The 15,211-nt window shown below is 36.0% G+C and overlaps 1 protein-coding gene across 4 annotated transcripts in view; it reads left to right on the forward strand.

Annotated features, from left to right (window-relative positions):
* The window catches only part of LOC121368146 (IQ motif and SEC7 domain-containing protein 2-like), a 153,281-nt gene extending 138,637 nt beyond the window's left edge, over window positions 1–14,644 (forward strand). For 3 of the 4 annotated variants that reach the window (XM_041492740.1, XM_041492743.1, XM_041492744.1), the window contains exons 10-13: window positions 2–123; window positions 815–1,028; window positions 8,519–8,568; window positions 10,351–14,644. In XM_041492740.1, the coding sequence (XP_041348674.1) occupies window positions 2–123; window positions 815–1,028; window positions 8,519–8,568; window positions 10,351–10,515 (551 nt within the window). In that variant the 3' untranslated portion in view covers window positions 10,516–14,644. Of the gene's footprint in view, window position 1; window positions 124–814; window positions 1,029–8,518; window positions 8,573–10,350 lie in introns of all 4 variants that reach the window. The other variant, XM_041492741.1, reaches the window with a different exon arrangement.
* Window positions 14,645–15,211: the final 567 nt, after the last annotated feature.

Raw genomic sequence — 15,211 nt, forward strand, 5'->3', positions numbered from 1 at the left:
GATTACCAGTTCGGTGTTCAGCTGACCAGCAGCATTGATGGCAAGGTGTTGATGACCTTCAATGCCAGGAACGACCACGACAGACAGAAGTTCATAGATGACTTGAAAGAAGCTATATTAGAGGTATGATGCTGGAGTTAATTGCACTTCTCAGTAAATACCACCATCTATTTTTTGCTGTAAAACAGTCTGTTGCAGGGCTTACACTGGAACAAATTTTGGTTTAGCCAATTTTTAGATATGTACATGTATGTTGAGTATTTCCTTGAAAAGTATTAAAATGTGGTTAATTTAAGGAATATTTTATTAGCCAAAAATTAAATGTTGTAGCCACTTTTAATAATAATTAGCAGTTGGCTAATTTGGCCATGTACAGGGTGAGCCCTGCTGTAGTAAATTAGGCAGCAATGTTATACAGTAATATTTAAAGATCTATAGTTGTCCTGGAAAAAATACTCTGGCTTACTTATTTACTTCAAATTCTATCCAGTGATTTTGATGGAATTAAATGGACATGTTTTGTCTTAGTCTTGTAAATAAGCACTTGTGTGTTTGTGCTGACAAGTGAAAAACTGCTTGAACATGCAAACTGTACATTGGTGGTTGTCCGTTGACGGTAAAAAAAATTAAAATGCTATTTCATTTTGAGCAATTTATTGATTTGCTTCAACTTTCAATGATAATATTACAGAAATTAGTTTTTTTTACGACAGACTTTATTCCAGTCTCTCACATATAAACACACAGCCCATGTAGAGGGGTATAACTTTATAAATTTTAAATATTAAAAAAACCACCACTAAAATTTTCACAGACTAACGGCATGGAACAGATGCGGATCGAAGAAGAGATGCACCGTCACCGCGTGAACCACAACACACTGGACAAACACTATGCCCATGACGACTCGCGGGTACACATGTACGAACTTTTGAAGCCCTCCGACCCTGCCACTAACAGGCTGTCTGCACCCGAGTGTGGCTTGAAGAAAGTCCCTCTTTCCAACTCGCTTACTGATCTGTGTGAAGGTATGCATGCGCATGCTGCATGAGTGGCGTCTTTTTACTTTGCCGTGTCGGCCATTTTGAATTTTACGTTTCAATTATTACTGTAACATATGTGTCATTTGATTTTGTTAGTCAGGGTTTTCCGGTGGATCATCAGTGGTGGGAACATATTTTCATAGGGAAAATAAAGACGGTTTCTTGTTAACAGGAAAATAGCCTTTATATGACTAAAGATTGTCGTCTAACTTATTTTATATTTAAAGTATTGTTGCAAAAATTAAATTACCATAGCTAGGTAATGTGAAAAGTAGAGCTGCACGGTTTTACCAATATACAGATATATTATGATTTAAAAGGTAAATAATGTACCGGCCATTGGACATAAGGCTGGTAGGTACTGTGTTCGCAGCCCAGTACCGGCTCCCACCCAGAGCAAGTTTTAACGACTCAATGGGTAGGTGTAAGACCACTGCACTGACTTTTCTCTCACTAACCACTAACAACTAATCACTAACCCACTGTCCTGGACAGACAGCACAGATAGCTGAGGTGTGTGCCCAGGACAGCGTGTTTGAACCTTAATTGGATATAAGCACGAAAATAAGTTGAAATGAAATAATATGTATTAATACACTATATAATTTCACTAGTGTGTGTTGTCAGTTGGAAACACCACTCTTGTGGTTGGTTTCTTTAAATCACATTGTCCTTAGTTTTGAAAAAGGAAAGCACTGACATTTCTAAACAGACTTCACTGAGGTAGCCCATATGTTTCAAAATTTAAATAATGAAATTCATCTTTACATATTTTCTTTCTTTTGTTAGAAGCTTTCTTCAAAACATTTGATGCTGTTGCTAATGATATATATATACATACATTATAAAAGTGATACACATAAATTTCTCTACACAATGAACATTATATTTTGGAAATGAAAGCACCAGTTTTGAAAGAATGAAGAGTTGTAATTAAACATGTTACTAAGTGAGATATTCTATGAAAATGATCCACTGAGAAAAACCTGATGTTTTTGTTGGTTTTGTATCTGTTTTTTGTCCACCCAGCACTGAAGTATTATGTATTTGTGGTTTAATTAAAGTAGCTACCACAATCTGTCAGTGAACTACCATACCTGCTAATAATACATTGAAACATATTTATCTTTTTTAAAGGTATGTTGACATGTGAATGGGTGGAAAAAGGCTATATTTCATATAGTGTATTTAAATTTGTATGTGTAATATGTTGTATACTAAATATTTTATGTGTTTGGTATTCTGGATTAAATCAGTTTGAAAGAAAGGCATTTAATATTTTAATATCCCAAAAAGTTTTAATTTTTAATTTTTTTTTTATCTGTTATGTTCAGCCCTCTACATTGCAACAATTTTTTTTCCATTTGGTGACTAAAACATTTCATACTGTCTATATAAGAAATAGAAGTAAGTGCCATCTGACTCCTAGATGAAAAAGGGCTGGGACTTAGCCCAGTAGTAAAGCGATCACTTGATGCGCTGTCAGTTTGGGATCGATTCCCATTGTTGGACCCATTGGGCTATTTCTCGTTATAGGCAGTGCACCACGACTGGTATACCAAAAGCTGTGGTATGTGCTATCATGTATGTGGTGAATATAAAAGATCCCTTGCTACTATTGGAAAACTATAGCGGGTTTCCTCTCCAAGACTATATGTCAAAATTACCAAATGTTTGACATCCGGTGATTAATAATTCATTGTACTCAGTGGTGTCGACCGGCCTCGGTGGTGTCGTGGTTAGACCATCGGTCAACAGGCTGGTAGGTACTGGGTTCGGATCCCAGTCGAGGCATGGGATTTTTAATCCAGATACCGACTCCAAATCCTGAGTGAGTTTTCCGCAAGCCTCAGTGGGTAGGTGTAAACCACTTGCACCGACCAGTGATCCACAACTGGTTAAATAAAGGCCATGGTTTGTGCTATCCTGTCTGTGGGAAGCGCAATTAAAAGATCCCTTGCTGCTAATTGCAAACGGTAGGCCATGAAGTGGTGACAGCAGGTTTCTTCTCTCAATATCTGTGTGGTCCTCAACCATATGTCTGACGCCATATAACCGTAAATAAAATGTGTTGAGTGCGTCGTTAAATAAAACATTTCTTTGAGTGGTGTCATTAAAAACCCCAAGAAAACCTAGATGGAAAAGTTAATTTAAAGGGCTGATTTGTGATATCACAGTACTAAACCTTTAACATGACAAAGACAAGGCCATACAATATTTTTAATTTCATAATCACAAACAATTTTCTGTAACAGATTTTTTTTTATTACACATTAGAAGATGCTTAATCATAGCCATTCTCAGGTGTTAGCATGACGGGGGGGGGGGGGGGGGGAGGGGGTTGGTTATTTTTTGTAGAAATCTTTTTTTAGGTAACTGCACCTAATAACACATTGATAAGACTGCTAGCTCATCTATCATTTCAGAGTTTTTTTCCCTCTCTGTACTGTCAGTTTCACCTGCGAGATGGTAACTCTTCCTGACCCCTTTGATGTGGTAACATGGAAAGCACTTTTTTTAATCTCCCAAGTATCGTGGCTTTATCATTCTGGCTTGTTTGAGATATTGGCTTTTCTCCCAGTTATCAACGTCAGTGATTTTCTTGTATCCTGTGAAAACTGATGTTAATAGACTGATGGTACACCTTCCAGCAAAATTATTTTCTATAATGTTAGAGCTTTGAAGCAGCACACTGAAAGAATAAGATGTTTTTTTAATGTAATAAAATGTTTATAATTTTGGTATTTAATTTAAATTAATATAAACGGTATGTTTATTTTTCCAAATAAAAGAGATTACTGTGTGTAATACTTTTTTCAAAAACTTTAATTAATGTTTTTACAACTAATGAAATTTTTAAAAATTTCTTGACATCTTTAATAAGGAAGCTTCAAAACTGTATATGTACATATTTTAAAATATAGAGAAGCCAGAATTTATCACACTTAAAACTAAGTTTAAAAAATCTCACAAAATTCATTAACAAGTTATGTTTACTTCAGAATTTATAACTGTAGCCTAACTGGTTTAAAGTGTTGAACGATGTGTATTCCATCGGCTCTGTAAGCCGACAGTAGATTTGTTATCCCCATAACAAAATAGCAGAGGCACATCAGGGGCAGATCCAAGAAATATTTTGCAGGATGGGGGGAAAGGACTAACAGGGAAGGAGGAGAAAGGGCACATGAACCAACTCATCAAAAGGGAATCCCAATTTAAAAGTAAAAAGTTAATAAAGAAAAAAGGTGCACTTGAATATTTTTATGGAGGGATAAGGTCCCCTGGTTCCACCCCCCCCCCCCACCCCACCCCCCTGGATCTGCCTCTGCACATAAAGCAGAATACATCACACTGACTGGGAGAACATAGACACTTCCACAGACAGGATAGCTACATATCGGCCTTTAATAATACTGGTCATGGTGCACTGGTTGGGGTACATGGCTTACAATTCACGTGGCTTACAATTCATGGTTTGGCACTGGACTCACACTGGGTTCATGTCTACACTGCACCAGTGAGCCTGCTGATGATACACTATGAACTGGTGCTTTTGTGCAGCAACCAAGTATAAAAATTAATATTGGTAGCTTTTATTTAAATGCTTAACAAAGACACTCCCTCGTGGAGTCTCGCCTGGCTTGTGAATTGAACTGTGAACCTTTTCGGTAATATGTTTGTTGCCGGACTTCTACAGCTTAGAGATTTTTTATCAGCGTCTTCACACAGATGTTTTCTTTTGATGAATGCGATCAGCTTCTCCTTGCCAGAGTGTGCCACAAATGCTTACATATCCTTAACTGCTTTGTATCGAGTTTCAAAGAGATGAATATGCTATGTTCCTGCTGTCTGGCACATGCTTAACAGTTTGATCTTTCTCTGGTTTTTACCCTTTTGTCCTGTCATTAATAACGGTTTTGGTCTGTGTGCTGCCCAAGTGGTAGGCTACTCACTGGCCACTTGAATTACCTCATTGAAGCTATTTTTAATTTACCTGGGGAATGCAATGAAACTGTAGAATGGACATGGAGAATGTCTACCTGTGGTAGGATACAAGTTGTCAAGATAAATCCTTCGTAGAGTTAATGACTGTTTTCTCTTTTGAACTAGTACTCCATGGCTGATGGACGCCAAAAGCTGTAATAGGAAAGTAGATATGGCTACATATACACACACCAAAAGCTGTAACGGGAAATTAGATATGGCTAGAGATGCCTCTAACAAACACCAGAAATCACCTCTGAAGTAATGGGGGTGGAATCTAGCTCAGTCGGTAGAGCACTCGCCTGAGGTGCTTGAGTCGTAGGATCGAACCACCTCCGTTTTTCCCCCATTCCCTACCAGTGCCTTATGACTGGTATATCAAAGGCCATGGTATGTAATGTCCTGTCTGTGGGAAAGTGCATATGAAAGATCCCTTGATAATGGAAAGAGGAACATATAGCACATTTCCTATAAGACTGGGGCGGGACGTAGCCCAGTGATAAAGAATTCACTTGATGCTCGGTCGGTCTAGAATCGATCCCTTTCGGTCGACCCATTGTGCTATTTCTCGTTACCACCAGTGCTCCACAACTGGTGTAACAAAGGCCATTGTATGTACTATCCTGTCTGTGGGATGGTGCCTATAAAAGATCTTTTGCTGCTAATCGAAAAAGAGTAGTCCATGAAGTGGCGACATCAGGTTTCCTCTCTCAATATCTGTGTGGTCCATAACCATATGTCTGACACCATATAACTGTAAGTAAAATGGGTTGAGTGCATCGTTAAATAAAACATTTCCTTCCTTCCAATAAGACTACATGTCAAAAATTACTTTATAGCTGAGTGTTGATAAATCAGTGTGTTCTTTTGGTATCGTTAAACAAAGTAACTTTGAAATGGTTGAATTAAGTCCACAGAAAAGATATGGGGAATGGCAGGTGTGTGGCATAGATGGCCACAAGAGGCAAGCACCTATCACAGTTGGAGAGACAATAATGGGATGTGGATGTTTACAGCAAAATAAGTTAAAATATCTCTTTAAAAATATTTAAATCATTAATTATGACCACATTTCATACCTTTTTATTAACTTATATCATTGAGGGGAACATTAACTGTTTCTTTTCCTTTTCCCCAAAGCATTATTTTCCACTATGGTACCAGTAACAAATTCATTGTGTCAGTGATAAACCTCATTGTAAATTCTGTAGATTGGCAATGGCCACGTTTAAATCGTCAAACTACATAATAATTGTCGATGCAGCAACATAAGTATTATTCAAATGGATTTCTGCTTAATGGAGCATTTCTCCTGAGAGTTCTGTTTTATGGGAAACTGTCAGGAATTAAATTTGTATCATTTTGATATACTCGTTTGTGCCATTTAAAAAAAAAATTGGTATTCTACCCATTAGCTATGGCCTTTTATAGCTCATCCTGATTGCCATAAACATAATTGGAATTTCAAGGTCATCAAAGGCATTTTACATCATCTACATAAAACATTTTATTGATTGAGCAAGATAGATATGATAGGGAATGTAATGTACAATTTGATCTAGACCGTTGTTGTTGAACATTTGCTACTGATAGAGTTAATGTAAGTCTTGTTGTTAGCACTGTGTTGTCCCAGCTTCAGACACTGTTCGGATGGCGTGTGCCAGACGTGTTGTCCAACAGCACACTATTATGTTCAATGTTTCATGGCTTTCTGCTCTGTGGTTAAATTGTTGTCTTCTGTGGACATCAGTTGCAAGGCCACTGAACCAACATGTAAATTTGGTGCCCAGTAAATGTTGTGGATCAATATTGTCGTGCTATTGTTGTTGTTGGCCTGTTGTGAAAACTCTTTCTCCTCTTCTCTTAGTCTGTTGTTCTCTATGTTCTGAGGCCTAATTCACAAAGGTCTCTTAGGCTCTGCTAGACAACAAAGCATCCTCTTTGTAAGTCTTTTAGCATTGCACTCCAAGATCACTAAGTTACAAGAGTTTAGTGAATTAGGTCCCTGGTCTTTTAACTTAGTAATAAGTGGTCTTTATGTGAATAAGTTGCACTGAACTGAATTGAAATAATATTGTATCTTACAACCTGATGAAGACACCAACTGGATGACATTATTGATGTGGACAATAGATTTCATGTGAGATTTTTAGTACTGTGTGTGTAATTGAGGATATAGAGATGTATTGAGTACTAGGGGATGGGGATTCATGAATTCATCATAGCTTTAATCATGAGTTTGAATATTTCTTTTTTGAAAAAATTCTGAATTATCCCCCTCACAATGTACAGTACATATCTTCAGTCTGATTGTAAAAACAAGCCTTCAGTCTTACTGTAAAAACAAGTCTTCAGTCTTATTGTTAAAACAAGTCTTCAGTCTTATTGTAAAAACAAGTCTTCAGTCTTATTGTAAAAACAAACCGAACCATGTACAAATATGTAGAATATGTGCCGAATTCTGTACATACATGATTTTTTTTTTTCCTTTTTAAAAAATAAATAAATACGGTAATGGATAATAAATAGCATTGTTATACAAAGATAAACATTTGAGCAGTATTTAGGTTCCGTGAGTGAGTGTGAGTTGTAAGCCACCTGTTTAGTATGTCAGAGATCAGTACTTAGATTATTCCCTTACACAGGCAAACTTTTCATTGGGATTGTTTTGGGGTTGTTGTTTCTTTTTTAAAATCCTTTTCATCTTGTAATGTTAATTTTGCAAACTCAAATAAAATATGTACTGTTCATGCCAGCAAAATTAATTATAGCAAAAAGTTTAAATTGTACATATCCATACCAAAATAAATAAAGGAATATAGGTAATAAAGGTATAGATAAGTAGTTACAGCAGGTATGGTGGGCTACCTAGAAGAAAATGTATAATATTGTCTTTCTTCTATGACTTGGAACTTTTATGCAGGAGGACAGGATGTATCCCAGTGGGAAAGGGTTCACTTGATCCGTGGTCTGTCTAGGATCGATCCCTGTCGGTGGGACCATTGGGTTATTTCTTATTCCAGCCAGCCCTCCACAACTGGTATACTAAAGGCTGTGGTATGTGTTATCCTGTCTGTGGGAAGATGCATATAAAAGATCCCTTGCTACCAATGGAAAAATGTAGTAGGTTTCGTCTCAGAACAGTGGTAAAGTGCTCACTCAATGCACGGTCAGTGTGGGATCGATCCCCGTTTTTATGCCCATTGGGCAATTTCTCGTTCCAGCCAGTGTACCACGACTGGCTTATCAAAGGCTGTGGTGTGTACTACCCTGTCTGTGGGATGGTGCATATAAAAGATCCCTTGCTGCTAATTTAAAAGAGTAGCCCATGAAGTGGCGACATCAGCTTTCCTCTCTCAATATCTGTGTGGTCCTTAACCATATGTTTGATGCCATATAACCGTAAATAAAATGTGTTGAGTGCGTTGTTAAATAAAACATTTCTTTCTTTCTTTCTTTCTTTAATAATGACGTGTTTGTTGAAATTGCAGCTCCAGGGATGAAGCGAGGTAGCAGTGGAGCGTCCCTAGACAGCGGAGTGGTAGGTATAACATCAGCTTGTTATTTCACCACCCTGGCCGGGCAATCGGTGGGTGGGGCATTTACAGTTTAGGGCTCAAACTTAATAGTGACATGGATGGCAGTTGCAATATGAACTACCATAGGTCGGGGGTTTTACCAATGACAGTTTTCCCCGCTCAACCCCTGCAATTAAGAAAATGTCCACGGCAAAAAAAAATACACCATTGAAAGAAACCTGAATCTAGTCCAAGGCAGAAAAGTGCTGTTGAGAATTTAAAATTTTACGTCAATCTCCATGACATCGTCGATTACTTTGGATAATTGGAGGGGTTTCCTGCTGGATACATATTTTTGCTGTTGGATGAAGAAATCATTTCTGGATTTAATTTTATTTATGTTAGTTAGTTTGTTTGTTTGTTAGATAAGTTGCTCCAGATGGCAAAAAACATTCAAAATTAGCAAAAGTAGAGTCCTGAACATTGTCTTTTACAAAAAAAAAAAAAAAAATCTGTTACATCAGTCCAGCACACTACTCAATCGTATAAATATAGACCTTAAACACCAGTGTAGGTGAACAACAGTGTGACCTAATTTACAAACATTTTAGGTTATGGATCATTATGTAGGACACTTTCAATGGATGACTTGATGGCATTTATAGGTATCCTAAGTTGGTCTTAAAAAGGTAGCCACTTGAAGATAGTGGGCTGCTTAATGAAGGCCACTCTGGCCCCAGCATTAAGTCTTAAGCTAAAAGCTTTAATATAAAGTGTTACCCATACTAATTAGCAGGTAAAGACTGCTTAAATGTTGAGTCTAGAAAGTTGTATAAGCACAAGCCCTGTACTATAGTAGTTAATACTGAGAATAATAAGATGGTTTCTTACACAGGTGATGGTTTAACAGGTGGTCTTACTTTTCTCCATATTAATTATTGGTATCACAGTATTTGAACATTCCAACTTAACCATTGGTCCATGTAATACCAACTGCCTGCAGAAAGTTGGCCAGCTTTCTGCTGTCACGACTTCTACGACTGTCCAGTTGCTAGTCTGAGCATCCTTACAACTCTTATTCTCGTCGTATAACCCATTATTTGTTAATCTTGAGTGCACCCATTGTAAGTTGGTAGTTGGGGAAATTATAACACAACCATCGAGTTGGCCAACTTTCTGCTGGCAGTTGGTAGTCTGACCCAAGGATAATTCACTAAACTCTCGCAACTTGGCGATCTTACAGTGCAATGCAAAAATACTTGCCAGGACAATGCAGTGTTGGGCATTGTAAATTAGGCCCCTGGAACTTACATCTTTGCAATATCACAGTGCAGTTCAAAAAAATTTGCAAGCAAGATGTGCAGTTGTTCAAGAGATATTAATTAGGTCTCTGGTATCTTTGGAGATCTATATTATGATATTAAATAAACAAAAAACCTAGTAGAATATAATGACAGCAATCTTGTAAGCTATGAATTTTAATTTAAGAATAAAAGCAGCTGGTTCCCAACTAAAAAAACTTTTTTTTTTTTAAAAGGGCAGAAAACATTGCCATTTTACATTGTAAATACTATACTATAGTGAACATCTTTTATCATACTATGGAATTTACTACAAGTTATTTATTTGTGAGCTGAATGTTTGCTAAATTGAACACAAAAATAAAAGTTTTTTGTTATTTCCAAAACAATTTTACTTTTCTTCTTATGTCAGACCTAACTGAAATAATTTATATAAAAAAAGAGCATTTTTTGTAGGAGGATGGGACGGATTACAAGTAACTGTGTTTTTTTTTTTTATTGTAGGTATCAGGAAGTGTGGGCAGTTCCAGTAGTCGAGAAGAAGCATTCTCACCTAACCCAGCGCGAACAGCCAGGCCACAGCCAGTGCATGTGAAGAGTTCGGGCAGACAGAGCAAGAACTCACAGGTCCAGCTGAAGAAAGACCTGCCGGAGGGAACAGAAGTCTAACTTGCAGGATGGTGTCTGCTGCAACAAGACTTGGCCTCATAGACAGCAACATAGTATTGGACAGAAAACGTAGCATCTGGCCATCATGTTCTTGCACAGACAACATAACATTTGGTTATCATGTTCTTGGATAGACAACATAACATCTGACCATCATGTTCTTGAATAGACAAAGTAACATCTGGCCATCATGTTCTTGGATAGACAAAGTAACATCTGGCCATCATGTTCTTGGATAGACAAAGTAACATCTGGCCATCATGTTCTTGGATAGACAAAGTAACATCTGGCCATCATGTTCTTGGATAGACAAAGTAACATCTGGCCATCATGTTCTTGGATAGACAAAGTAACATCTGGCCATCATGTTCTTGGATAGACAACATAACATCTGACCATCATGTTCTTGAATAGACAAAGTAACATCTGGCCATCATGTTCTTGGATAGACTAAGTAACATCTGGCCATCTGACAAAAAAAAAAAAATGCATTTGGATTCACAAATAAAACAGGTCATAGAAGCTAACGTCCGAGAATGACTGTTGTGTAACCAAAGTAATATCATCACGTTGATAGATGGTAGAAGAGTTGATGGAGAATTGAGCAAAATTACATCAACCACCACCGATAGAATTAGGAGATTATGTTCATTGAAACTTAAGAGGAATTTAACTACCATCTACAAGATCAGACTTCTGACAAAAATAAAATCTTTAGAATTTTGATGGTTCAGTGAAAATGTGAAATGAAGGCATAGTTCCATAATAACCTAGAACCTCATCATTATCCAGCAGGGACCAAGATCATTTGTTTTGTTTCTTTGGAGGCTCATTTCCCAACATCACTGATAAACAAATGCTAGGACTCCTTAGTTTTCCAGTGCCCAAAGTCTTTCATTTTGAGTTGCACAAGTTGTCATACGGTAATAGATCTTGTCTGCACCTAGGTAGTATTAGCAATTTGTTGTGCGATTCTGACTGCCTTATCACGTTATGGCCATACAGTGGACTGCTTCCTTGTGCCTGCATTTTGAAAAGACAGTGTCATGAGATGTGTGGAAAGTGGTACCAAAATCTCGAGTCTTATAAACGGATGTTAAGAATGAGCTTAACTTAGATGAAGGCATTAGTACTGAGATGAGGTGAATAAAGAAATATGCAGAATTCTCATGTAATCCAAATTGTTTTGAATATACAAAACCAAGAAAGAAACAGTAGGATTTATTTCTCAATAAGGGCTTTGAGGAACTTGAAATATTAACGAATACAAATTTTGAATCTAGATTTGAATGCCATACAAATTTCATACAAATATTGTTAACTTGTATGACCTAATTAGATGAGATTCTAAAGATATGTATGTATGAAACCATATTGGTTCCACTCAAAACCATCCTGCAGTGAAATCATATTTTGACATAAACTAGTAACCAATGTTTTTGATGTTGGAAAGAGGTTTTGCAGAGCATGTAAAAGATCTCTCATTACTAACGTGAAAATGTAGTGGATTTCCTCTGATGTCAGAATTACCAAATGCTCGACATCCAATAGCCGATGATTAATAAATCAGTGTGCTCTAGTGGTGTCGTTAAACAAAACAAACTTTAACTTTATTTGAAACTGTTACACCAGGCTGCATGAAAACCACAACTAATTACTACAGTAACAGTAAAATATGCAGTTCTCACCAGTAGCTTCATATACATGTGTTTATTGCATATTTCTGTATTCATGTCTGTCTAGTGATAAAGAAAAGGAAAAGATAATGAAGGCTGAAAGGGAGTTATTTGTGCAGCATTTTTAGTTGATGAAAATGTTTGTTAATAATCAACATGTCGACTAGGTTAACAAGTTAGTAGAAGACTTGACAAATTGAAAATATGAGCAGCGAGTGATGTTTCAGAGAGGAACACATACATATCAGTGTTCAAGACAGACATGTATTAATTTTTGGTGCAACCCAGCAGCGTTTGATTTAATCTATAGGATTATTCTTTATTGGTCTGTTTATGGAATGGTGTGTTTGTATACTATCAAGGGCAGATAATTTATGCAAATTTCATTTCATGGATTTTTTCCAGTATTTCTAACTGTATATTTCTGTGCATTTTTGAAGTTTTTCTACTTTTTGTTGAAAAGGGAGACAAACGGAAACTTACCATTAGTTATTATGCTGCAGAAATTTGGAGAATCATTGTTAATATATATATGTAGTGTGAATGGATGTAATCATTTCAATATGCAAACTGGATGTCAAAGTTCAAACTAGGGAAACTGAATTTTGATAATGGTAATCATGGAATCGGAATCGTTATAAAATAGAAAATACCTATTCTTGCCAACCAGAAAATATCGATTATGTATACCATTTGTCTGCCCATGTGGGTGTATTATTACAGTTGTGTTACTATCATTTTTATTACAGTTAAAAGCAAAGTTGTCATTTTGCAAAAAGCAAAGGTAATAGTACTGTTTTGTTTTTTCAGACTAGTACAAACTGCATCAAAGTAATTATGTTGTCTCCTGGTTCAAGATGTATTGCCAGCATCTTCCTCTTTCAGTCTAAAGTGCAATATTGATGTCTCGAACATATAGTACTCTTTCATTTCTGTCATCCTTGACATACCTCAGAATAAAAACTGTCTTTGTGTATTTAAATTGCTGAGATAACATTCTGAATAATTAAGGGTAATATCTCTGTAGGATAGAGGTGGTAGAAGTTTAAGTTTAATATCACCTAGCCACTATCTTAATGTTCATAACATGATTTAATAAAAGCTATAAATATTAGTTAATTTCTATAATTTGCACAACTATCTGAAATGTTCCAAGTCTAGGGTGGGTGAGACGGTGAACAGTGTAGTTTTTTTCTATGTTCACAAGACTTCTTTTTTGTGCTTACCTTTGTACTGTTAATTATGCAACATTTAATATTTTTCTTGTACAAAATAATGTATATCAAACAAATTGATAGTAAAATTAAGATTTCAAAAACACGTCAAAAGATCAAAATTATATTTGGGTGTCTGTGCATGCGTGTATTTAATTTGAGTGAAAGTGAAAACTTGGTGTAGTGGAAGAACAAAATTATTGTAAAAATGTAAATAGAATTTCATATGTGGGAAGAATCAATAGCTTTGTTCAATGAAAATTCACTAATCAGAAAGTATTTTAATGTTTATTTTCCATTCATGATGTATAGAGCTTTATTAAATTTTGACTATTTATATATAATTTTTGTAGGAATGTTTTGTTTCCTAAGTTATATGGAATGGATCTTTCTTCATTCATCCATCCATTTGTTACAGTTGCCAGAGGTGCTTGATAGTGTAAGGGAGATAATCTAGAGCACACAATTTAGGAAATGTTTTCAAATAAGAGTTTCACATATTAAATTTATTTATATGTATTTATTTTGTAAATCCATGGATGTAACTAATAGTAATAATTAATGATTATAGTGTGTAAAAAGGCACAGAAAGTGACAAGACAACTATTAAGTTTTATTAATAGTTAACAAATTCTATTTCTCTGAAGATTGCAAACAACTTACATTCTTACATTTACAGTGATACGACATCATTTGTTGACATGTTAATACATTCACCTTTAATCATTTTTAAATGTTTTTTTTATTATTATTTAATATTGAATTTTAAAAAAAATATTGTATACTAGTTCACTTTTGCAATTTTTTATATATTTATAAAATACACACAAGTGGATAAATCCTAAATATATTATCAGTGGCGGATCCAGAAAATCCATTGGGGGGGGGGGGGGATGCCAAGGGAACTTTGGAGGGGGATGAAAATTAATATATAATAAAATTAAAACTTGCAAAATTGGGGGGAGGGGGCAGCAGCCCCTGCTGCCCCCTCCCAGATCCGCCTCTGATTATGTTCTGTAGAATATTTAATTTCAACAACAAATGATGACTAGTATTATGAGAATTCAATTCCTGACCTCTCCTGCAACTATAGGACAGCATGCTGTTGTTTTGTTGTGTATATTATTATACATTATGTACAAGCTTCATTGTATTTCTCAATAAGGAGAGGAGCTTGACCCATACACATGGGTGTTGTTTTCATTCTCACAGATTTGCCAAATTAAAATGCAAAACATATCTCTTGTGTTGTTGTTTATATTTATCACAAAAAGAGTACACTGTTGCTCATTGGCAGTGCTTTCACCTGAAGTGTAATTCAATGTGCAGACCCTAGTTTTAGTCTGTAAAAATAGTTAATCTACAACCCTGCAACACATTTGGATCAAGTTATAACAGAGAGAAGCCAAAATCCTTGATGTTTAAACGGGGAAATACTGTCTTAAAAATAACTAGAGAGACTACCCTTTTAACATGCAAAATAACTAGAGCTTGTCTTGATAACCATTACTTCTCAGACAAACAATGTTTTCAGAATTATTAAAAATGTATTTTGGGGTATTGCAGGGTGTATACTACCAAATCAAATCCCATAGACGACAATAGTAACATATGCGGCTAAAACTCCTACCTGCAACGTATCAACCGACATAAACGCTACGGATATAAATACTACCACCCCTTACACTTAAAGTGAATCAGAAAAAAATGGGGGTCAAGCTGCTCGTTTCTGAGATAACGGGTAGCGTCTATGACTACCCTAGTTCCGCACAAAATTTGAGTACTTTTTTTTACAGGTACCCCATA

Source organism: Gigantopelta aegis, chromosome 3 (assembly GCF_016097555.1).
Source record: "Gigantopelta aegis isolate Gae_Host chromosome 3, Gae_host_genome, whole genome shotgun sequence".
Taxonomy (NCBI): domain Eukaryota; kingdom Metazoa; phylum Mollusca; class Gastropoda; order Neomphalida; family Peltospiridae; genus Gigantopelta; species Gigantopelta aegis.